The 26,795-nt window shown below is 41.5% G+C and overlaps 1 protein-coding gene across 2 annotated transcripts in view; it reads left to right on the forward strand.

Annotated features, from left to right (window-relative positions):
• plxna4 (plexin A4) overlaps positions 1–26,106 on the forward strand; it is a 238,507-nt gene extending 212,401 nt beyond the window's left edge. For both annotated transcript variants that reach the window (XM_080291962.1, XM_026146292.2), the window contains exons 25-32: positions 732–891; positions 5,254–5,357; positions 8,433–8,532; positions 11,903–12,093; positions 17,813–17,982; positions 22,419–22,631; positions 24,968–25,118; positions 25,501–26,106. In XM_080291962.1, coding sequence (XP_080148088.1) covers positions 732–891; positions 5,254–5,357; positions 8,433–8,532; positions 11,903–12,093; positions 17,813–17,982; positions 22,419–22,631; positions 24,968–25,118; positions 25,501–25,596 — 1,185 coding nt within the window. In that variant the 3' untranslated portion in view covers positions 25,597–26,106. The remainder of the gene's footprint in view (positions 1–731; positions 892–5,253; positions 5,358–8,432; positions 8,533–11,902; positions 12,094–17,812; positions 17,983–22,418; positions 22,632–24,967; positions 25,119–25,500) is intronic.
• Positions 26,107–26,795: the final 689 nt, after the last annotated feature.

Genomic DNA, 26,795 nt, shown 5'->3' on the forward strand with positions numbered 1-26,795 from the left:
GGGAAACTTAGACATTGTTCGGTTTTCTCTTCTAGTGTCAGACCAGTTTGTACTCAGCATTCTGGGAGTACAGATTTGCATACATATTTCACATTGTCTTTTCCAACACCAATAGTTTTCTACCCACCCCAGTTCTTGCAGTAGAAAAATGTCTAGAAACTGCCGATAGTTAACCCTTTTAAAGGGAATTTTTCATTTTATGTACAACGTGGGCATACGTGTTTGGAATGATGCTTTTATAAAAGATGAGACGTTTATTCTCTCACCCCTTTAACGTGTATTTGTGCTCATCTTGTAATTCAGGTATTGCCACCAACACCCAAAGGCAGTACTGTAAGAGCTGATGAATATGATAATATTGTTATAATTAGCTACTTTAGTGCTCATCAGTTCAGGTAGCAAATTACTCTCGTCTCAAGCTCTGAGAAAAGAGCAGTTTCCATAGTGAATATTTTCTTTTCCTGCAGTTCTCTCACGGACCCCTTGGCAGGCACAGAATTATTGCATTTCCATTGAGTACCAATCATCATTATTAACATAAAACACACTAACCTATTTCCTGCAAAGTTGTCAACAACCTTACTTTTTTTTTACCTTGCTCTAAATCAACTTGTTTTTAGTATATATTCCGAAAGATCCATTTTGCATCTGTAAAATAAAACCTTATGATACCGTTTAACCCGCAAGTCCTTATTAGACTCACCACAGTGATGGTTTTGTGCGTGTTTCAGGTGGTAAACTGCATACATCCAGAAAATGAGAAGAGTCCAGAGATCCAGGTTAAGGTGCTAAACTGTGACACCATAAGCCAAGTGAAGGAGAAGATACTGGATGCCATCTACAAGAACGTCCCGCATTCACACCGCCTGAAAGCGTCTGATATGGACCTGGGTATGAATCTTTGCCTTGTTTATGTGAACAGTGTGGGAAAAAAATAGAATAATGAAATAGAAATCTGAAATAATTCTATGATTGGGAGCTCCTTCACATTCCTGTAGATACTGTTCAGCTTATCAAAACAGTTCTTAAGATTCAGTGTTTCAGATCAGACAGCCTTTATTGTGGACTCAATGGTCCAGAAGAAAATACAAACAAGAATAAAACACAAAAAGACAAAAAAAATATGAAATATAGAAATGATCTATTCGTGTGCCTGGAGGAAGCTGGCTGAGCTGAGACAGACATCGATTTTTTATTTTATTTTATTTTTTATCTTCTCCACTCTACCCAGGCCTTCTTAAAAAGTAAAGTCCTCTTAGATATAGAGAAGTTGTTTTGTGTTTTGTTTTTTTTTACCTCGGGAGACTTGACTTCCTGGCTGTGATGGCTCAGATGTCTTGAGATTGGTCTCTCTCCTCCCAAAACTTCCCATCGATCGACTCAGATGTCAACTAGCGTCTGAGTCAGATGATTGATCAGCTAATCAATTGCGACGCTCAGCGGGCCATTCCTTTCCTTTTTATTTCTTCCCTTCGTTCTCTGTGTGTTTCTTTCCTTCCTTCCTAAAGCAAGTAATTACTTTAATGGGCCACTGTTAGGGGAAAGAGGTGCAATTATGTACCTTCTTGGCAAGACATCCTACTGTAGTGCTCAGGGGTTCTTGTACACCTTTATTGGTGTAGGGTACACATGCACACCCCTACTACATGTGAGCATAATATTGTTATCCGTTATTGTTGTCCTGCCAAATACCTACAGGCTGTCTTTTCACTGTGGACTGTTGCTTTTTATGGTTTAATTTTGCCAGATGGATTTTTTCAAACCCCTGTTGTTTTTTGGTAATAGCATATTTATAACCAACCTCAGCTCTCAGATGGGCTAGGAATATACCACAGGGAATCTGTCTGAGACAGCTAAGTAAAAAGATTAGTTTAGCCTTTTGACAACACTCCTGGATGAAATTGTTTTATGGCCCCATTTGGGCAGGACGTGTTGTTCTATTATTGTTTTATTACAAGAGGGAATTGGCAATTGGAGTTCTCTGGTCACTCGCTCAGTGCGAGTGTGTGGGTGTGTGTGTGTGTGATTGCAAGCATAAGGGAGAGAATGAATAAATGTAAGCAGAAGAGAACGCGTGTATAGAGCAATTTGGTTATTTTTTCAGTGCTGTCTAAACATTTTGCACCCCACTTGTGTGGTGTTCTTTTTTTCTGAGTGAAGTTCAGGCGACAATCTAGTAGTTCACACTATTTTATTATCAAAAGGTTAAAGATTTGAGTTGCACAGCTGTGGACTTCTCTATATCAGGCAGTCTGCACACAGAAAAGTGGAAAAATATTTATAATTCAAAGCATATATCAGACACGCATATATCTGTGATTGGCTATCGCTGGGAAGAGGCCGTGGTTTAGCGCTCCCTGATTCGTTCTCCTCGTGGTCCTTCCTCTTGGCATTGGTCTTCGTCCTCAATCTGGGGTCTTGTCCTGTGTGAGAAAATACCTACCTACTCTACACTTGTGTCAGTTCTAACCGGTACCTCAAAGTTTGTATCTAGTTACGCTATCAACAGTATAGAAACACTATGTTATACCCCCACACATGGTCAAGGCAGCGTCTCCCTAACTGAAACTGTGTTGTGTAAGCATGTAGCAATTTTACCTTCAATACTAAACACTCCTACATCTTGGTTAAGCATTCACACCGTGTGGTTAGTGCTTGTATCCGTCTAATGAGGAGTGTAACAACTCTGTTATGAGTAGACATTTCAAATAATGTTAGAAAGAAACTTTATTAAAATGTATTTCTAACACTTGCTGCACAGATTAAAAGAAGTTTCTCTCTTAATCACAAGTCCATTAGTAGACTTAAAACAGGTTTGACATATCCGTTCACGTCTGTGATTTGTTTTTTTCCTGGTATTGCACAATTAACACTGATGATAACTCTTCAGTGGAAACACATCTTCTATTTCACTTTATTTTCTAACTACATGTACAGGTAACACCAGTGGCTTTTGTAACTTCTGACACACAGTTGTTGATAAGGATAATAGGATTTTTGCAGGCCTGTCTTGAGATAAACTTGCCAGAAGCGTTGTTATCCTGGGGTATTGTTTTTAATTCCACTGCCCTCTGCTGCAGTCCTCTGTAGAGTACAAATGAAGATAGGACCTAGGAACAAAGAAGTAAGCCCTGTGTGTGTTGGTGTCTTTGTGCAAATGCTGGCAGTAGCAAACCTGTGTCTTGCCTCTTTGTCAAGTACCACAGTCACCTTCAGCCTTTCACTTTACCTTCAGCTGTTATTCATTCCCCTGAAGACTAAGTGTACACACACACATCCTGATTAGATACCACTGGATTTGGGAATACGTGTGATCTCAGTTTGTTGCAGTTTTCACACCAGGTTTATGCTTTTATTTGTTCCTTCCTCTCGTTCTTTTTGTTCCCCGTTCGTCTGTTGAGCCCTGCCTGGAGACAGGCGCTTATTTGCATCTTTATGGGAAGATGAACTGTATAGACAAACAACAGGAGAATCTGTATTTCCAGCAGATTTTTCAGTTGCTAACACAATTCTGGTCAATCCTCCAAAGACAGGCCTCACCAAGCATCGCGGTGATTGCCGCTTTGTTTCTCTGTTTGTGATCAGAATAGGAGATGACAGTGGCCGACAGAAGTGGGAAGCTCAGCAAGTAGTGCAGGCACAATAACATATTCATAAAGCCCATGATGTCTGCAAAAAGAATAGAGAAATCATCTGCCTGTTTGTTTTCAAGATGGCTTTCCTTTTTCACTCATTATAATGTTGCTGGGGTATCGTGAGATGTTTCTATCAAAGCTTTTGTTTTGCTTTGTAGTGAGGTTGCGCAGATTTACAAGGCCTGTTGTATATGTAATGCAGATGTAATTTGGATGTAAGGTCATGTAAAAGCCTTCCTAGTCATTGAAAAACACGGACTGGAAGTTGCTTGTTTTGAAAAGCATGGAAATTAGATGGTCAGCAGACTCTGGGTATTGAAGTTGCACAATTTTTTGGCAATTTTGTTGTCTCGCTGAATTGTGTTGTGGTCCGCCTCGGTGGGGATTCTGAACAACATTAAGAGCAGCTTGGCAGCGGGATGAAGATGAAAGTTTGATGAAGGAAGCACAGGAACCAATAGTACCTTCAGAGGCTGAAACGTGAAGGCTAGTTCTGTGGGTAGAAATAGAAGTGCACAAACCCTATATTCACAGCCATCGAGTACACCAGCAAAACAAATGGAGAAAAGAGCAAAGAGGAGGAGGGTGATTAATTTAACTCGCATTTTGTAGTCGTCTAGCACAGAAGCATTTTCTGTTTTAGTTCTACCTATTTGCTAACCTTTTACCCCCACCCAAAGACCTTTTTATGTCCTTTTGACTTTATTCAGTCTTATTAGACAATGTTAATTGATTGTTCTGTGGAAAGCAAAGAAAAAAGAGATCAAGGTGATGATAAAATAATGTTTGACACTCTTATTAGAAAAAAGTTGTGCTTTTTTTTTTACCTCTGGTGTGTGCTTGTTCTTCATCTAAGAATTGCAAACTTAAGCCAGAGTTAGAAACTAACTTTTTAGCCCATAGGGAGACTCTGATTGCTACACAGAGAAACAGCCAGTGTAGAATCCGAATATATCTGACTAACAGAATTAGGCACAAGCTATAAAAAGAAGCCAAGAAAACTAGAGCCATCAGAACTTTTCAACCTTATAACACAAAACTATTTTTTTTCCTTACAAATAATAATATTTGACTAAAAATATGTTTATTAAATGAAAGAATGGTTGTTTCCTAAATTATATGGTGAGATTTTTAAAGAGTAAATATAATCAGTTGAACGGGCTGTGTGTGGGATGGATTATGTATGTTTCGTTTGACTGGATCCCTGAATTTGATTAAGGTATCACTATTTTGGGGGAGGCCTGAAAGCATAACACTCAGACTTTTCTGTTTGGCATCGTCTGTTTTCCCTCTGTGGACTCCTCAAGGACAGTCGGTCTGGCTGTTGTGTAATTTGGGATATAGTGCTCTTATGTGGGGAGACGAGTAGAAGTAGAAAGGGGTATAAAGATAAACTCCAGAGAGCGAGAGAATAAACTGAGAACGGGATGACTATACATGCTGCAAGGTGAGGTCTTCTAACTTCTCAGAGATATCAAGTATCTGTGTAATCATTACATCTCTATTTTATGTTTTGCATTTGTGTCTCCTAAAGGATTATTTCGGCACCTGGTCTGATGGATTTCTATAAGAAGATTATTTGAAATATATATATTTTTAAATTCCATCTCAATTGCAGAGTGGCGTCAGGGTCGAGGACAGCGCATGATCCTGCAGGATGAGGACATCACCACAAAGATCGAAGGTGACTGGAAGAGACTGAACATGCTGTCCCATTATCAGGTACGCTTTTAGCGGTATACAGAAAAATGCAGCTGGATCCTGTATTAAACTCATTATTGTGTTCCAGTGATTTAATAGTTACGAACGTTTGCTTTGTGTTTGTCGATGGTGTGGACGCCCATGTACACGTGAAAATCAAAGTTTTACACCACATTGCACAGAGAATGGTGTCAGCTGAAACTTTGAACCTTATAATTTCGGGCTTGCAGTTAATACAGTACAGAAATTCACATTACAAGGTGTAATTAAAGTTCCACGACTACACCCATTAAAAAAAGAAATGCTGTAATTAAATAAAAAATGGCAGATCTTTGTTTATAGATAGCCTCTTGGGGCAGCAAAGCACTGCTTTTAATGTAGTTGCTGTTTTTAGATCGCCTTCTTACCCACATGTACTTGTGGGTTTGTTCTACGTGCTGCGTCTCCACAGCGTGTAAAGACAGCAGTTCTTAACTTAAATACCATTTTGAGCAAGAGCACAAAATTACAAGGAGCATAATGTGATGAGTATGCTGGTTCTGATGCTGTAGCACCTAAAGACGTCAGTCCTTTCTCTCAAACACTTCCTCCTCATGGACAAACCCATGCTGCACATGTGAATGCCAAACAATATCAAGCATGCTCCTGTATCCTATCCTGAGCTATCCTTTTTTTGAGGTCAAAATTAAAATCGGGTAGTTTTATTATTTATTTATTTCATATTTTTATGGGCTAAGTCACAAAGTTTTGAAATTGCAAAAACTTTAAAGAAAGTTAGAAAAGTTTTTGTTGCATTTCAGCAGCAAACCTCAAATGTATCACTTCACATTTTTTTAGAAGAAAATTTGATAGTGGGCACAAGCACCTGGCATTTAGTATTGCATACAATCTGTCTCCCTTTCTTTACTACACATCATCTCACTATCTGTGGCTGCTTTTGCAACTCATCTTCTCCTTTTCCTTAAGCTGACTAGATAATTCAGAGTTCACTTATTGCAGTTATCTATCAAGTACTTGACAGATAAGGACATCCCCTTATACACCACATGTTATCTGCCTGGCTCACAAGGTGAGGCAAGGAACTTGCCAACAGCACAGTGACACTTAGGAGTAATCCCCTGTGTGGAGTGGGCTTCAGGTGTGCTGCCTCCGGGGATCATCTTGTTTTTGACTTTGATTAATGTTGGCGTGGACACACATCACTGGTCAGAGACCGTCAAACGAAGACAAATGCACAAAATACAAAGATGTGTCACTCATTAAATACATCGGTGCATTTACACAGAGACTTTGACACGAATCGGCAGGTGTTTTGTGCCACATGACTCATAACTGCACATCCAGTCACATGGAAGGAGTTTGGATGGGGAAACAGGCCTGTATTGTCAATAAGGTGTTAATAATTCAAGCAGTTGAGCAAGTAGCGACTGTGCCCTCCAAGTGCAGTTTACGTGGTGCCTAAATTAAATGTCAGCAGCAGCGAGTGTCAACAGGCTGTGAGTATGAAGCGTGGGTGGAATGGATTAGGGAGCTGATTCAAATCGGAGATAAGATAATGAAGACAGAAGTTAATTCATTTTTTCAGGCTGGGGAATAAGGGCACCTTATCCTTGACAGACCGAGAGAGGGAGAAAAAAAAAACATGGCATCGTCTGTGAAATTGTCAGGAGGCTAAACAGAGCTAGAAAGGGAGGGGACATCACAAACACATTCAAGCTTCAGTCAAGGGCATCTGCAGTCCCATATTTAGCATTTCTAATCTTCTGTTACTGACTTCATTTCTTTGAAATGATCTGATTTGAAATCCGTAGATCGTTGTGAGTGAGATCAAATCCATTGATGCCCTCTATTGATTGATGCCATCTTAAAGAACCCAGATGTGCAGCTATATTTTGCCATTTCCTTCAGACATTTTCCATCAGTATTGTTTGTCCAATCTGAAGCTAATATGGCCAACCAGACACACTGAATAGAATCATGTGCTGTTCTTTATTACACTAATCAGCTTTGATCTGCCACTAGCCAAACTCCCCCCCGCACTTGGTTGTACTGTCACAGTTTGCATCGCAAACTAAGTGGAAACTTCTCATTCGGGAAAACGTCACATGGTAGCTACAAGCAAAAGAAAAGAAGAAATGGCATTTTCCATATCTGATCTTTCAGGCCCATAATGAGACATTTCTCTCCGCCTCCTCTCTTTCAGGAAAGTGTGCTCTGTTTTCTGCCTTTATTCTCCAAATGTTATTTCCCCAAATGCCACTCCTTCTTTTTCACATTCTATTATGTTCCACTGCGCTCTGCTTATTTCATATGGGTTCGACATATAAGAGCAGTGATCAGGGAGGAGATCTGCCCTGTGGGCCTCATACAGACAATGATATAAACATATTATGCATAAGGAGCAGATTGAGTGAAAGGGTGAAATAACAATGCAATCTTAATAACGCCCCGGACCTCACACACATACACATGGGCTGAAGTCCCCACCCCCTCGGTTGCATCCACCCACACGGTGATAAAGATCACTTCAATTAACCCGGGCTTAGCCTGCAGCCTGGGTAGTCATTTTATGTAGAATAGAGGCATTATGTGCGTGTGTGTGTGTGTGTACTGGTGGGAGAGGCTGCATTCCAGTTTCATTAATTGAATCCTATTTGGCAGACTGGGGAAGGAGGAGCATGCAATTGACTGATTCATTCATTCATTTCCACACACTTCACATCTTCATACACATGCTCTCAAACACACACACACAAACACGCCACCCTAGAGGAAAGGTATTATTGAATAGAGACTTTGTGACATCCTCTCTCACACAGGCCTGCACAATGCTCTGCAAAACTCTCCCTCCCACTGTCAGTCATCATATGTATGTGTGGGCAAAGCAAAACACATAAGGGTAATAAGATATTCTCTGTTTATTCACCCGAAACAAGAATAGATGGAAGGAAATACAGAAAGTGACACCTACGCAGTGATATGTTTTTTTTTCCTATTCTTAGTGGCTGTGTCAGAAATGTGTACAAATGGGGAAAGAAATACCACAGAAAATTGCTATTGTTTTGAAGAGAGATTTACATTATATTTGTGTTTCAGGTACCTGATAATGCAGTAATGGCCTTGGTTCCCAAGCAAGTTACAGCCTACAACTCTGTAAATAACTCCACCGTGTCCCGAACTTCTGCAAGTAAATATGGTAAGCCGGCCTCTTTCTGTACCATAAGTTTCAGTTATCAGAGAGCCACTTTCTTAGCTGGACCGAGTTTGCTTTAGAAACTATATGTATTTTGTTTTTTTTTAATGTATTCATAACTCAGTAAAAGAAATATCTTAGGAATTGATGCTTGGTAATGAAAATGAAAATTATTAGCAAAACTATACGTATAAATTTATTTGAAATAAAACAATCCACTCAAGGAATAAAAATATTGCATTTGTCCATTTTGTTTAATAATCCGGTGTTGTTAGAGTAACTCACTGACCCTGCAGCAGTGGATGGTATCACTTGAGGACCCTGCATGTCAGCAGTGGTGGACCAGAAATACAAGATTTCTAAAATATGAAGAGACAAAAACGCACTCTTTCCTCAGTTGTTCCGGCCTCTTGAGAATCCAAAGTGGCTCCTCTTATCCTTCCATGTGTTTTTTCCTGTGTGCCTTCTACACGTCTCCTTGAACCTGAAAAACCATCAAGTTTGTTGATGATCAAAGGGCTAAGCCTCACTGGTCACAAACACTTCAGACACTTCAAATGTGGTCCCACGTTATTAGCATTGTCTCATCTCCATATGGTCTCACCTCATCTCTCCAGCTCTAAATTAGACCAGATAGGGCAAGGTGAGTGGTGCAACAGAAGAGGGAGAGAAGGAGAAGGAGGATGCCAGGAATACCCCCCCTCCATACACACCCCACTATATATATATATATATATATATATATATATATATATATATATATATATATATATATATATATATATATATATATATATATATATGAGATAGAAGCCACTGACATAAAGACAAGAAAGCTCCTTACCATGCATGGAGGGTTTCACCCCAAGTCCAGCACCCTGAGGCTGTACGCTAAGCGGAAGGAAGGGGGCCGGGGACTGGTGAGTGTCAGCACCACAGTCCAGGATGAGACAACGAACATCCAAGAATACATTGGGAAGATGGCCCCAACTGACCGAGTGCTCAGTGAATACCTCAGGCAGCAAAAACCCAAGAAAGAGGAGGGAGACGAGGAACCATCATGGAAGGACAGGCCCCTGCACGGTATGTACCACCGGCAGATAGAGGAGGTGGCTGATATCCAGAAATCCTACCAGTGGCTGGACAAAGCTGGACTGAAAGACAGCACAGAGGCACTAATCATGGCAGCACAAGAACAAGCTCTGAGCACAAGATCCATAGAGGCTGGGGTCTATCACACCAGGCAAGACCCCAGGTGCAGGCTGTGTAAAGATGCCCCAGAGACAATCCAGCACATAACAGCAGGGTGCAAGATGCTAGCAGGCAAGGCATACATGGAACGCCATAACCAAGTGGCCGGCATAGTGTACAGGAACATCTGTGCCGAGTATAACCTGGAAGTCCCGAGGTCAAAATGGGAGATGCCCCCAAGGGTGGTGGAGAATGACCGAGCTAAGATCCTGTGGGACTTCCAGATACAGACGGACAAAATGGTGGTGGGTAACCAACCGGACATAGTGGTGGTAGACAAACAGAAGAAGACGGCCGTAGTGATCGATGTAGCGGTTCCGAATGACAGCAATATCAGGAAGAAGGAACACGAGAAGCTGGAGAAATACCAAGGGCTCAGAGAAGAGCTCGAGAGGATGTGGAGGGTGAAGGTAACGGTGGTCCCCGTGGTAATCGGAGCACTAGGTGCGGTGACTCCCAAGCTAGGCGAGTGGCTCCAGCAGATCCCGGGAACAACATCGGAGATCTCTGTCCAGAAGAGCGCAGTCCTGGGAACAGCTAAGATACTGCGCAGGACCCTCAAGCTCCCAGGCCTCTGGTAGAGGACCCGAGCTTGAAGGATAAACCGCCCGCAGGGGCGTGCTGGGTGTTTTTATTTATTTATTTATATATATATATATATATATATATATATATATATATATATATATATTTTATTTATTTATTTTAATTTATTTATTTATTTATTTAGTTATATGTATTTATTTTTAAAGGGACTGACTTCAAATGCAAGTGTGATGCACTTCACAACTAGTGTGGTACTTGAGAGTGACTTTGAACTCTCCCTGAGTACAATAGCCAAATAGTGAAGAAATAGACAAGGGTGAATTTAATAGAGCTGCTGAAGAGCAGCAGCAGGAGGAGGAAGAGGAGTGGGGCTGGTGAGAAAGTTGTGGAAAAAAGTTCAAAGATTCAGACAAACATTCTCTATAACATGTTGAGTTGGAGAATGAAAGGAGAAACCTTTGTGTTTGATCTTTGATGTAATGTTCCCATCAAAAAACCACAAGAAGGAAAAGAAGGGAAACACGGGAAATATAACAGCGCGCGCGGAACTGGATCAGAATAGAATAAAAAAAAAAGAAAGAGAAACTCTCTCTCCTGTGTATCACTCACTACGCATCACCCTCAGCTCTCCAACTTCTTGAATAAATAATTACCACAAAATGAGCACACTGTTCTGCCATACCACAAGGGCAAAGCTAACAATTCAAAGCACCACATTTTGTGTCGCGCTTGTCCTGCATATAGTGTATGTGGTTTGTTAACCTTGTAACAAAGCTACAGTCAAATAACGCTCAGTGAAGTGCCCTATAGGAGACGCAGGCGTTTGAATTTTTTTAGTTGATCATACTGCGATCAAATATGAGTAGTCAATACACAGACACATAAAAACACACACACTTTGTATCTGTTGTCTCCAGCTGTCCCTTATTTTCCCGCAGACTCTCTTCTCCATACACTCCTCCTGCTTCTCTCTCTGGACAGATTGATTTCTGTCACGGTGAAAATCACTCTTTTTTTTTTTCTTTTTACACTCCTCTCCAAACCGCACCCACTGATCAATTTTTTTTTTCACACTGTGTAAACATTCATTGAGCCATGTGTTTGGAAATGTCATCGCCGCTCCGGCCATTGGGTGGGCCATACATATTTCATCTCGTCTGACACCTGTTCGATTTTGTGTCAGGCGGCAATGCTATGTCTTGTCACTTGGAGAAGAAGCCATGAAAAATTAACCATGCAGACTTTCTGAAAGTTTCATATCCAATCTCACACACCTGTAAATTGGAAACCTCAGACCAAGAAACTACATTCTGTTGCTGACATGCAGGTTATAGTTTTCTTTGCCTTTTTGGTTGCATTTTCCTTTTTTTTATTGTGTTTGTGCTGCCTGTGACTGATTCTTTCTTTTTTCCTTTTCACTAGTTTGATTTAGCTTTAATCTGTCTTCTGTGACTATCTGAACAACAAAACAAAACGTTTTTAATGATTTTTATAAAAGAAAATTAACACTTATCTGACTCTGTGTTTTGCATAAATTAGCAGCATTTCATAAACTGAAGCATGTTGTTTCTCACAGAAAACATGATCAAGTACACTGGAAGCCCCGACAGCCTTCGTACCCGTACTCCTATGATCACCCCCGACCTGGAGAGTGGGGTGAAGGTTTGGCACTTGGTTAAGAACCACGAGCACGGAGACCAGAAAGAGGGCGACCGCGGGAGCAAGATGGTCTCTGAGATCTACCTGACAAGACTTCTGGCCACCAAGGTTAGCAATCTATGTTTAGGAGAGACACTAATCTGTGAGGACCTACTGTGCTAACCTCTAGGTCCATATTTTTGTTCTTAGTCTCTACTAGAGTAGCTTTGCATGAATCACTGGCCAAATAATCATTATTTATATTATATTGGGCTTTGGTGCAGCCCATCCTTTTATCCACTGTTTTTTAAAAAAAGATGTTTTAACTTCCTTTTAAGTTATCTTTATTCTGATTAGCTGCCCCTCACAAACAAAGACTGAACAGCTGGTGGGTGGGGTACAGTGCTCACAGACAGAGCTGCGTTTCTGTAATGACCACATTAGGGATATCCTCTCTCATTAACTCAAATAAACTTTCCCTATGTTTAATTTGAAGAGAAAAATCAGAAAAGCATAATAGGTCTCCTTTATCTAGCAACTTGCTCAATTTAGCCAATACTACGCGCACAATTTATATGATCAAACTAGACAAAATAAAGTTATCCAACTCAGCAGTAGCATCTTTAACCGAAGCAGTTCAGCAGGTGAAAGGCTAAAAGGTCACTCCATCTTTTACCCCGTGTTATAATAACGAATAAAATCCCTCGCTGTATTTAAATATTCATGTTTACTTTGGATGAGTCATCTCAGTGGAAAAGATTATTCAAATGTATTCCTCTATCCCCTCAGGTGAGAACGAGAAAATGGATATTTCTGTTTGTTTTTCTTTTTTCATTACTGTTGCATTGATGCAGCAGCATATCAAAAAGGGTAAAGAAGAAAAGACCGATGAAACCAGTGAAGGTTTTTCTGTTATAAAAAAAAAAAAATTATCAGGCAAATATAGAAATGACTATAAAATTGGTCTCTTTGAATGCGTCTTGCGACAATGGCCCCTAAGAAGGAAAAAAAAAAATACAGTTAATTTGGTTTGGAGGAAAATGTGACTTTGATCCAACAGCTGAATGCAAATGAACAATCCACTCTTAAAGCACCTTGTCCCTCTTCCCCCCAACACCAATACACCCTTTCTATCAGACTCACACAGCCATATGGGGAGGGTAAAAGAAAGTGGGAGGCTGTGAGCTGAAAATGTTTAGGATGTGTTTTTTTTTTTAAATTCACCAGCACTTCCACTTTTCATCTTCTGAATGTCTTTGTTTAGCTGTTAACACAGAGAACATAAACCGAGTTCAATATATGCAATATAAATGAAAAGTGTCAGGAGTCTAAAGTGGAGTGTCTCAAACACACCGGTAGCACATCCATTAAACAGGCACAGAGGGAAGAAGCAGGATGATCATCCTTTATGGAACATGTTGGCTAATGAGCAGGAACATGGAACTAATTTGGTTGTGCCAATTCCAACTTGTCTTTGAAATAGTACATCTAGATAATAGGCAAACAAATCCTCTTTTTTTGCCGCTGCTGTTTTTGTCTTTATGAAAGCGTGTTTGCTTTCCGGTGAACAACAGCCTCTACAACCACAAAAGCATTTACAGCAATAAGAAACCCTTTCCAGTTATATTTATTTATCTCGATCTAAGCTCAAAATCTAAACACAAATGATTTAAACTAATGATACGCTGCTCGTTCTGTTGTTCATATTGATACCGAACACATCATTAAGATATTTGCAATGTAGGGTGGAAAAAGTTTATGCTTAACATTAAAACAGTACACGTTATCATCCCATCTACCAATCACACTATAGATCTGCAAAACAGAATCTCATTTTTTATTATCAGGAATTGTTGATTTGCATTTAGCTGGGCAGATTAAACAAGTTATCTCAGGGAGTTAAGATACTTATCTGTCCACAGTTAGACAAATTGGCTATAATTTGAGGCGATTTAGCCTGCAAGTGGGCACCCAGCTAAGATGAATTCACAGTGGAGTAATAGACGAGAAACCCAGAGTAACAGCTATAAGCTTAAAGGATTTATTGTAGCTGTTAAACAGAAGTTTAACGTACACATACCACGGTCGCTCTGCTGAAAAGATTACCAAAGAGTACCTTAATGCTCTACCGTGCTACACTGGAAGGTGTTTAGGAGCTATGGCTGAATTGTGCAGGATCAATGTAGGGCACTACAAACACTGCAGAAAACAAAATTACATATCAGCTTGACATCATCCCAGTACTGAGCATAGTAATCATCATAATTTTGGTGGGGTTTTTGGGGTTTCTTCGCTTCCTCTGCACCTGGACAGCTTGCCATGATCTGGAGGAAGACTTATTCCCAAGTTTAGCATGGCAACTCATAGGCCCATCCAAAGGTCTTATAGTAGAATCTCGCACATTTACATAATACCATACAACTTGAAACACTGATGTCTGCCTTTTTGAGTAGATATATCACCGTGACTGTCTAATAGATTTATTCAGTCATTGTTATTGGACTGTCTTTATCTTGCAATATAAAGCACCTTGGGGGAACTATTTCGCCCTATATAAATACAATTGAATTGACAAAGACAAAGGTTAGTATGTGATTATTTACCATATTTCGTTTGTCTCTACCTTGACTTGGAATACTACACTTAATGTACATTCTGTACATTCACTAGCATACAATGCTACTACTGCACATTCACATAATGTTCTTCCTCTCTCCCCCCCTTTTTTGCACAAGTTGAGGAGCGTGTCAGGTTACATTTCAATGTGTGTTATACCTGCATAACTATGCATGTGACGAATAAAGAATCTTGAACTAGTGATACCACATACTTAAAGTCAGTACACTTAAAGTTGCAGTCAGTTGTTTTTTGAGGTCATTTAATACTAAATACTAAAAAAAATAATATTTTGCTCATACTTATACATTGATTAGTGGGTAATTACCTTCCATCCATCCATCTTCTTCTACTTATCCGCGGCCGTGTCGCAGGGGCAGCAGCCTAAGCAGAGAAGCCCAGACCTCCCTCTCCCCAGCCACCTCCTCCAGCTTGTCTGGGGGAACACCAAGGAGTTCCTGGGCCAGCTGAGAGATATAATCTCTCCGGGGTGTCCTGGGTCTGATCTGGGCCTCCTCCCGGTGGGACATGCCCGTAACACCTCGCCCAGGAGGCGCCCAGGAGGCATCCTTGTCAGATGCCTGAACCACCTCAACTGGCTCCTTTCGATGTGGAGGAGCAGCGGCTCTACTTGAGCCCCTCCTGGATACCTAAACTTCTCACCCTATCTCTAAGGGAGAGGCCAGCCAGCCTTCAGAGGAAGCTGATTTCCGCCGCTTCTGTATCTGCGATCTCATTCTTTCAGTCACTACCCACAGCTCGTGACCATAGGTGAGGGTAGGGATGCAGATCGACCTGTAAATGGAGCGCTTTGCTTTTATACTCAGCTCTCTTTTCACCACCGGTACAGCGTCCGCATCACTGCAGCTACAGCAGCGACTGCACCGTCTGTCAATCTCCCGCTCCCTTCTCTGGATGATGTAGTTGGCTTCATCGGGTGATGGCCTCCAGCTCGCTCTGGAACGGTTCGCAGCCGAGTGTGAAGCGGTGGGAATGAGAATCAGCACCTGCAAATCTGAGGCCATGGCCCTCAGCTGGAAACGGGTGGAGTGCCCACTCCGGGCGAGAGACAAGTTCCTGCCCCAAGTGGAGGACTTTAAGTATCTCGGGGTCTTGTTCACGAGTGTGTACTTGCATCTTCCAAAACGTATTTTCACAAACTTCATGAATGAATTCATTAAGAATACATACAAGCAGACGCTGGTTTGTTGAAGATGAACAGCTGATTAAAAGCTAACGTAATGCCACCTTTAAGGCCATGCTTATGTCCTAAAAATAACACCATTGTTCTGATAAACCAATTAAGTAGATTCCCACATCGTATGAGACCAAAGTGCCCAAGTTCAACAATGTTAGCGCCACTTTGAAGAAAGTTTGACTAACACTGGCTGACTCATCAACTCCTTACACAGAGTTAATAGATATACACATCAGGAGAGGGAAACACTTGCTGACAGCATACACTCACTACAGTTAAACAGTGACCAGAGTTGTTAGTCCTACAGCGGCCACCGTAGCACCGCAGGATTATGCAGTAGAACTGGGAGGTGTATGAAAACGGGTGACTAAAAATCTGCAATCTGCTGACATTTAGTGGTGAGATTCTACACACCGGAAAACCAACAAGTCCGGTGATCAGTTAACAGGGAAAGAGAGGCGCAATAGTGACTGTGAAGTGCAGGGCATATGAAAGAAATTAATAAACAAACTACAGATCCCAGAATGGGATGAGGCAGGAAAAACAAAGCAGCTATCGTCATGACACATACTGTATATTTCTCCACACACCTTCACACATGCACACGTCGCCTCTCAGCCTCTGTGAGTCGCTCCATTTTCCTGCCATTATCTCGTTCCTGAGTGCAGGAAGGTGGCTTCTGACTACGGACAGCGCATCGTCTTTCCAGATGGATTGTTTTTGAGAAATAACCAGTTTATCTTGGCTGGCCATCTCTCTTGCTGAGAAATGATTGGGCAGACAGGCAGTGTAATTGACTGTGTTTGGCTTTCACCTTACCAATAAATACCTCTCCTTGGCAACGCCACTCACATCTCTCATATTAGCTCCATCAGTGACACTCTTGAGTGTGGGTACAGGACGTGTTCACGTGTGTGGACTGGTGCAGGGAAGGATTGCATTTTCCCTCCACTTGTACACTTGAGAGTGTGTGTGTGCGCGCCTGTCTCAGCCTCCCTGTTTCATTGCTATCCCCAACGTCGCTTTCCTTGCATTTCAATGCGGAGGCAGATGGCATCAAAACATCCAGATGACACATTGTGTTTAGAGTGCAGTCTAATGACAGGGTAGATGGTCGTGGGGGGGTTATGTTGGCAGTTTCAGCTCCACCAGGGACCAAGAGAACCCTGTGATGATGACAGTGTTGATAGTGGTGCACCCCTTGAGATCGAGGATGACGTAAAATGTCACAGCCTAAGCACTAGTAGGCACATACACAGATTTCACTGTCTCTGCACACATGTACCCGATAGGCCTTCCCTTAGCAACTAGGAAGGCACGTGGGCTTGATATAGAGATGTGATACCGTCTGCATAGAAAAATGGTAAGCTGCCGGGAATGTGGGCCACATTAGAATTATAGCCATGATTGTCGAACTAACAGGATTCCCTCCTCCCATTCTCCCCTTCTATCTCTCCTGACTCTGTGATTTGGTCACCCGCTCCACCCAAATTGGATTTTTATTTGCCAATGCCTGTACACACCTCATCTGCCACACTCAATGGCCTCTTCTTCTGATAGGAAACTTGTGTGGTTTCATTTCCATCTCTGGCTCTCGCCTTTTTCCCGTGCATCCCATCAGCTCATTCTTTACAAGAGGATTAGATTCTCTCACTCTCTGTCTCTCTTCTCCTCCTCCTTCTTAAAGTCACCAACATTAAATCAAATTAGGGTCAATGGTGCAGTGTGGGAGCTAATCCGGCAGCACAAAGAGGCTTAGGAGATGCGCCTCCTGTTCCTAGATATTATTAAAAGTCAGCTGTGAAATAACAATTTCCCCCATCAAAGCTGCAAGCAGATTTAAGGGCAGGGTCTGTGAGATATGAGTCAGACACATAAACATCGGCGCTGGGAGAGAAAGTGTCGTGCACTGCATAACTCAAACTGACACAGAAACAAATATACATATTAATGGCATTTCTGCTACTGTTAGTGAAGTTTTGAAAAATGAGAGAATGACTGAATCTTTGTAACTCTCCTCTCCTTGCTCTGTAGGGTACGCTACAGAAGTTTGTGGATGACCTGTTTGAGACCATCTTTAGCACAGCCCATCGAGGCAGCGCTCTGCCACTGGCCATCAAATATATGTTTGACTTCCTGGATGAGCAGGCCGACAAACACAACATCCATGACCCGCATGTCCGACACACATGGAAGAGCAACTGGTGAGTATCTGAATCTTAATATGCTGTGGGTGCTGATATGGAAATATGCATACACACCAAGTAATTGGTGTCAAGCGCACAGAATGGGAATGTTTAAGACTCCTTAAACAGTTATTTGGATCATTGATGGGCATTTTGATTTTTAAAAGTACTACAGGCACTCTGGCATTGCCTGGGTATTGCCCTGTCAGAGCCAAGTTTCACAATACGCCTCTTCCTTTCCTAATATCCATTAACCACAGGGGTGTGTAATCTTCATTAAAGCCAACCACAAGGGGCTAATCCAATTGGCTGCCAAGACTCTCCATCTATTATCATGGATAACTGGGCCAAAAAAAAAAATTCCTGTCACTGTGGAATTCTCTAAAGTGACAGATGTTCACTCCCGGGTGCAGAAGTACACCTCTAAATTAATATCTGCTGATTAATTTATGCCATATTGACCTGTGAGTCCACCTTAAAAGGTTGGCTGGGGTTAAATAACTGACAGTGCCCTGGAATGGGGTGAGCAGAGGAATGAAAAGGTGAAGAAAAGGAAGTGAACACAGTGGGAGTTAAATGCACACTAATATCTCATTAGCCTCATAGCCTCTGCCAAGATCCCAGCATGCATCACTCAACCCAAGGCCCAGGAGAACCACAGATATTGGAGGAAAAATTTATGTGTATCGAGGGACGAATAGACATAAAGGAATGGGTAGGGAGAGGCTGAAGGAAAATATTATTTACTTTATCTTATGAGCCTAATTTTAGGGTTTTTCTCTGTGTTACCGGGCCAGTCACAGTGTGTGTTAAGTGTTCTGAGAAGTCGACGTGCTTCTCCCCATTAGACTTTCACTGTAGGGCTATAAATAAAGCACAATTTATCATAGCACAGCCTGAGAAAAAGCCACTGAGACTGAGCACAGTTTGTGCTGATGCCACCACAAATACCTTCTCAGTGTGGAACGTGCGTATGATTGTGCCCTTAAGCACCTCCCCGCGCGTGCATATGCATAACCTCATGACCTCATCTTAAAAGACTGCAATCTTGGCTTCAACAGAAGCCTTCGTTTTGTCTCATGGTAGAAAATAATAATGTCAGTGTCCCTTCCAAGCTGAGCCCCCATCCCATTAAACCTGTCAGTTCCACAGTTATTGTACACGCCATTAACTTCAACTGCAGCAGGAGCCCCTATATTCTACTACTACCCCCACCTTGAGGGTTCCCTTCCTTCTGTGTCCCCTGATATAACCTAACTTATGTTAGATCCTTCAGCCTTATACCATTGTCATATCATGGCAGTGTATTTGTTGCTATAGCTTACCAGTCAACCGTTTTGTTTTTTTTATTAGACGAATGTTTAGAAGTTTGCGAAATCTATACTGAAATCAGATTGTGAACCACTATTTTCCCCCATTCAGTGAGAAAATTTTCATAATTTTTCTAAAATAAAAGCAGACAGTTGCTTTGGCATGATTAATGCTGACCACGTTTCCATACACCCTAAAGACCTGAAAGTGACCTTAATGTATCGCTGAACTTTTATAGTCCAAGTCCTTTATATCAAAGCAAGACTATCAAAAAGAAAAAAAAAATACTATGCCTTTCTATACCTCTATGATGCTGCTACACTACATTTTAAAATGTGCATTGAGCAGTGTGCAAAGTGCACAGTGCTAAATATGAGTGTAAATGACCACCAAGATATATTCAGATCAAACCAAACTGCAAAAGGCATGTTGTAAACACTATAAAACCTAATTATCATTTGTCCTGCACATCTTAACGGCTGAAATAGCCTTTAGATATGTAGATATTAGTTCTTCAAGCATATTCTTGTGCTTGACTGTCAACAGAGATGCATAGTAACTTTGCCTATGCCTATGACGTGGTTGGTGGCACACCTTGCAGAATCACGACAGATGATTAAGGCAAATGTACTAGGTGTGGACAGTTTAACAGTTTAAACTTCTTTTTCAGCAGTTTTACTTCTTTTTGAAATAAACTGTATTTTCATGGTGCAAAGTTAAATTTAGTTAAACTGTTAGTTTTGTATGTATTGTGTGACAGAGTTGTAACATGTTTTGTATGTGTGTACAGTCAGTATGTGCGTACATGAGTCACTGGCTCCCAGAGCATCTCCAGATGGTATCTTTTGGATTAGTGGCAGTGTGTTAGTGTCCGCTCTCATCCTCACTCCTCTGTATTTGGTCCGCGTGTGTCCGTCTGTATGCGCTGCATTTTGGGATGGAACAGACAGAATTTTAATTATTGTGCAAAACTGCCACATACACCCCTCTTTTCTGCCATCATACTGCAACGGAATCCTACTCAGATTGCTTACTACTACCACTGTGGCAGACCTAAGTATAAGGTGCCAATCACAGGAATAAAATAGCACAATTTTGCTTACTTAGGCCCTGACTGGAACCAAACTCAGTCAGGTCACCTTTATAAAGCTGTTAATTCCAAATTTAGCTCACTGCATGTCTATGCCATAATGGCACCAGTGAGATGTTGTACATCACAACATCTGTGATTCTTTTCCTGCCAATGGTAAGCTAATTCATTAGGCCCATTCCACAAAATGGGCAGAACCATCCTAAAATTGCAGATGCAAAGGGCTGCATGAGGTGGTTTTCAGGGACCACAAGGGGGACTTAGCTGTTTGCAGGTGTTGTTAGGTACCAGTGTTAAAGTGTGGATGCATTCAAAAAATAAGAGAAAAGCAACTAGTTAGAATCACATTTGTTCTGGTCACATTTTGCCTTTAGAACAGAAATAATTCTCCTATTTACATCTGCCCAGTTTTGGTAAAGATGCTGTCTAAACTGTTGCTTATTTTGCTTGCTTAATTATACAGTTTTGTTTTTTAAACTATATCACACCCTTTTATCAGTTTGAAATGACTGCACTTTCAAGTGATGAATCAGTGGGCCCTTTTCTTACTCTGCCAGCATAAAATCTTTAGGATATGAGATGCCCTTGATCTTGGCAGCTGATATTTAACCTAATCCCTAACCAAAAGGACCGATCATGACCATCATTCAGATTCCTAAAGCTACTCAGCAGGAGTAAACTCAGATTTGCCTATTTTCAATGGATAAGGCATACTTATTATGGTGGTAATTTTGCACACACAAAATTGTGCAAAATCTCATCATCTTAGAATCCATTGCCCCATTGAAACGCCAGCTTGTCAACAATCAAGACAGCACAGCAGCCGTGTTAATATTCCTTTGATCCCTGCACCTAATCCCACTAGATTTTTTGCTTAGATTAATTTTGAAGTCATAATGCTGAGTCTTTCCTCATTCTGAGTTTAAATCCTCTTTTGTTACATTACAGCTGAATATCTTTGTGGGTGGTTGTACTAGAATAAATGCTCAGTGGATTGTTGAGGAACATTGGCGGTACTTTAAATGAATGTGTTTCAGGTTTTGTTTTTGGTTTTTTTTTACATTTTATACTCTTTTTCTCCTACACGCAGAAACTTCTGTGTAGCGTAGACTGCAGCAGTGTCTATTGATTTTTGTCACATCAGCTAAAAGCGCAGAGCCCAGAGAAAAGTAAAGATACAGAGATCCAAGTAACACTCAGCTTTTTCTTAATACCACCTGAGCCCCTTTCACAGCAATACACAGATAAAGCTGGCCCTATATCTATTCATTTTGGCAGAAACAAGCCCTGCAAATAAACAGACTTGTGTATTTTTATTATTCCTGACAGGCACAAAATAGGACCCACTTGCACAAACAAGGCAATATGAACTGTGTCACTGCGCGGCCCCCAGCGAGGACCCCTGGACACTGCGAGGAAAAAAAATGAGAGCCAGCCACCACCTGGTTTTAAAGATAAAGGCTTTATTGAATTGAGCACACACATCAAATAGAGCACATCAGCAACAGCAGGGCCTGTGTACTAGCTTTGCAAAGTGAATGAATCCTCGTCCCTTCTGGCGAATAATATGTTCATGCCTATTGACTAGCTGGCTGTAGCAAATTTGAAAACGGCATTTAGGGACTTAATCTCAGAGCAGCTCAACCGGACATAGGCTGTTGTTTTACTTCACACTCTTTGTTCGCCCATTTGAATGGCTATTCAAGCATTCTGTCACCGAGACAGAACTGAACAATCACTGCAAAACTCTTTTTTTTTTTTTTCCCCCCCACAGGAAGCCTAACAGACTACATTAGTTAGCATGACTCAGTTTTAGATTTTATTAAGAGACTACCTTTATTTATTTTTTTTACAGGTGAAAGGAATTATATTAAAGAATTTCATATTGTTGTGTCCAGAATTGGAAATATCAAGATTGGGAAAATTAAAAGGAATTTAAAGAAAACAGCAACAAACAATTATTTATCAGGGAATGAAAAGTTAAAGTGCAAAAGCTGCATGAGTTTGAGTTTGATACTAAACTACTTTTTGTTCTCTTTTCCCTCTCTGACAGCCTACCTCTGCGTTTCTGGGTGAATGTGATTAAAAACCCCCAGTTTGTGTTTGACATCCATAAGAGCAGCATCACAGACGCCTGTCTGTCTGTGGTGGCCCAGACTTTCATGGACTCCTGCTCCACCTCAGAGCACCGCCTTGGGAAAGACTCACCCTCCAACAAGCTGCTTTATGCCAAGGACATCCCCAGCTACAAGAGCTGGGTGGAGAGGTAAGCTGTCAAGAAAAGCGCATGTGCATACACACCAATTACTGGATAGATGAAGAGAGAAAGAACCATCAGAAAACCTGCATTAAGCGTGTTTCATTCCAGCACACACAATGCGACTGTAGCAATGTGATCTATGAGCTGTGAAACCCAATCCAAATTACAATGCAGTGGGAATAGATGGGAGTGCCCAGGGCATAAGATCTACAGGACATAGGAGCCAGTGTGTGTGAGTAGAGGGGAGAGAAAAAAAAAATCAAGGGAAGCATTTTTGAGAGTTGCAGGCAGCAGAAGCCGGTAATTTGTTAAAATGGAAGTTTTATTAAATTTATTTGTCAGCAGGGGAGGCAAAGAGGTCCTGAATAAAAGATGGGGTACTGTGAAGTGGTTCCGAGTATTTATGTGGCTGTAGCGTTGTTGCAAAGCAAGCCTCAGGATGAGAATATATGTGCAGTGCTTGAATGGGTGGAACCAAATGAGGGGATTCAGGCTCGGGATTGTGTGGCTCTCTCTGGTCTCCTATAAGCGATGCATAAAAAAGATATGCGTGGACAGAATAGAGCAGCTGCTACTGTGAGGGGAAAATGCTGGTTGCATGTTTTGTTTTTTAATAACTGCATATAAACAGGGAATGCCTGGTATCACAGAATGGCGTCAGTGTATTTTGTACTTTTACAAATGATTCTTTCAAATCAGTGATTACTGCAAAGTGAAACTGTCTTAATCTTTTTTAAAGAGCCACACTAATGGTCAAAAGTGGATCTTATGCCGTTTCACTTTACTGTCCAAAGTGCCACAGCAAGGGATTTACAGGTCAGAAAGAAACTGATCACTGTAGAGGTTCAGACGAGATATCCTACTGTTCTCTGTCTCCCTCCTCCTCTATCTTGGTTAGAAAGAGAGGACGCTGCTTTAGCTGGTTAGCAGGCCAGTGGATATCTCCATCCCTTGAAATCAGTGTGTCTCGCTCAGTACTACCCTGCTGAGACTTTGCTTGAAACACCACTTCAGCCACTAATAAATTACATAAGACAACAACTGCATTCAGCACTTCCATGCTATGCAGCTGGGCAGAGCCACGATATCCCAAAGCTTTTTACTTGCTACAATATGTTGATGTTATTAAAAAGGTGTTGTGAAGTGAAGCAGACCCGTGAGCTCCTGCCACCTGCTCTGAATTTGATGTGGGAGTTGAAGGTCTCCAGACAATGACAAATCCATCACACCTGTCATTACATTATTTGTATACAAGACTGCTTGCATATAAATCTATACCTTTAAAAGTATGGAATACGTGTGGTGGTTTTTCCTTTAACGGCTTTTAAACTTCAGTAGTAAACGTTACTGTAGAGACATCGGCACTTGCAACAAACTGGATGTTAAATTGGTAAAGCAGTATTTTTATTTCACTTCTGCAAATAATTGACCAACTAATTACCGGTATTTAAAGATTTCAATGAATTAAATTTAAAAAGTTGGTGGTGAAGAAGAATTCCAAAATGGGGTTGATCTCATTAGAGATATACTCACATTTCCACCTAACACGACAACACTAGTAATGAAAGTGATCGCTGCAAAAGATATTTTGCAACAGCAAAAATGCAAACACTGCAGCAGTCTTTAATCCGCATAATTGTCACACATCAGTTCAGTTTGAGGCTTTCACAATTTCATATTGTGACAGGTTATTTCACATTTCAACAAAGAAACTTGTTGAGTCCATTCTCATGTTCATGACACTAACAGGGCCCAGGTCAGAGCTCTAGCTTTCAGTACTGTGCAGTGTCAATACAGCTATGACCTCTGTGAGTAACACCCACCTGCCTTCTCCTTTGCTCTGTTAGCTCTGACAGCTTGTTTCCTGGCAAATATCATCACACGCACTCCCAGAATTATCCATCCATACAACGGGCCTGTCCCCAAGTGGCTGTAGCTCCAGGAATTTAATATGTAAATAAGCAGCTTTAATCAACACAGTTGATATGGGCAACACAGCTGCTGCTGACAGTGACTGATTGCCTTTAGCTCAGTGCGGCGTGTGTGAGTATACTGTATGCTGCTGCAGTGTTCCATTTTAAAACATGAGGCCTCTCTGCATCTACAGGTTCCATTTAGGTCACTTTACTATGAAACGTGCTTTTCGTCTCTATGCTCCACGCATTAGTCAGGCATTCATAAACAATGAACTCCGAAGTAAACATCTGTGTAAAAATACATAACTGGGCATATTCTGCTTTCAAAATCATTTAGCACTTTTCCTTTTAGCATCTTTTTTTTTTTTTTGCTGCTGTAAACACACCTTAATGCTTTGTATTGTTCCTCCTGCCCTCTCTTCACAGATACTACTCAGACATTAACAAGATGCCAGCGATCAGTGACCAAGACATGAATGCCTACCTGGCAGAGCAGTCGCGGATGCACATGAATGAGTTCAACACCATGAGCTCTCTCAGCGAGATCTACTCCTATGTGGGGAAATACACTGAGGAGGTACGTAATGCTGGGACCTATTACACCTTTGGGCAACACATCAGTGCTGTCGCTAACTAAGGGGGTACTTATAAGAGGCAAATCGTACCACGCCCAGGCATTTAACCCCCAAAACTCATGAAAAGTCAATGAAAGAACAGATAGTGTATTAAAATGTGGGAAGTAAAAGGGACTACCTGAAGCCAAGAACAGTGAGTGTAGGCCAGCTGGGTACAGTGGGACAGTCAAGCTCAAGCACTCCCCAAATCCAAGCCAGTATATCAATAGCTACAATCAATTTCTATAGTAACACAAATAGTAATTTGCTGGATTTTTAAAGTCCTGTTATGTTGAGTGCTTTTAGTAATAGCGTTGTGTGTCTTTTTCACGGTCACGCCGGCAGATTGTGTGCGCACTGGAGCAGGACGATGCAGCCAGGAAACAGAGGCTGGCCTTTAAGCTGGAGCAGGTGGTGGCCTTCATGAGTCTGGAGAGCTGAGAACCGCACTTCCCAGGGTGCACTGGGAAGAGACCCCGTCAGAAACCGAGCCGTGCCTGAGCGAAGACCTGTCCCCATCTTTTTTCATCATGTGACTTCCTCCCTCAGCCTTTCAGAGATGAATTCTTCCTCTAACTTTTTTTCTGCTTCCTGTTTTTGTTTTTTGTTGTTGTTGTTTTTTTCTTCCCATTCACTCTGCTGCATAGACTAGTTTACCTGAAGTTATGCGAGGGGTGGCCCGGAGCTGAGGTTGGCGTTTCCCACAGTGCAATGTGGGGGATCCCTCAGCTTCACCACAGAGAAGCTTCAAGGGGTGATTGCTTGAAAGCTGGCCATATTGGCAATGTGTCGATCCCCCCTGTTGGAAGGAAAGAGGGGAAAAACATTTTTATGTTGCCTTCAAGAATTTACACCGATAGGTAATTCTTTAAAAACCACAATGTTGGGTGTCCATTTTGTTGAGAACTTTTCAGAATAGGATAGTTAAAATAAAACCATCTCTAGAGTTCAGTTTATTGTAGTTCTATATTAAATATACAGAATCAAGAGGAAGCATCAACACTGATGACTGCAAGCCAAATGAACACCTCTGAAGAAAATTCATGCAAGGATGGTTTGCCAAGTTTACACTGTACCTTCAAGCAAAGCATACATATCCGTGAAATCTGGGGCAAATCCAGGCAAGCCTAGAATGTTCTTGTGTTCTTTAATGTAGCTGGAGTTGTATTTAAGAAAAAGACTGATGGGGGAAGGGAAGGATTATCGCTTCTCTGAACTTTTCCTTTACTGAACCATGATGAACTTTACAAACCAGAGCATCCCCAGCCTATAGCCCTTTGCGACATGCACACATTTTTACCTGGCCCAGCATACATTTAAGAAAGTGCTCATGATTTCTGCTTCCATTTGGCTTATATAGCTACTGCAAAATTAAGCTATTAGATGAAACCCTGGAGCCCCCGCCCAAGTTGGATCCTTTGTAAAAAAAGAAAAAGCACACAACCAACTCTGGAAGACAGTGTTTTGACTGCTACTCCAAACACCAGTAGCAGTCTTTGCCTGGCTCTTGCCACTTCCAACCTTGTGTCGCCGCTGCGACGGTCTATCAAAGCACACACATGCACACAAAACGCACACACACACTCAGCAGCTACCCAACATCCTGACTGCCCAGATTTCTACGCCAACAATGGAGGACG

This window comes from Astatotilapia calliptera, chromosome 17 (genome assembly GCF_964374335.1).
Source record: "Astatotilapia calliptera chromosome 17, fAstCal68.1, whole genome shotgun sequence".
Taxonomy (NCBI): Eukaryota; Metazoa; Chordata; class Actinopteri; order Cichliformes; family Cichlidae; genus Astatotilapia; species Astatotilapia calliptera.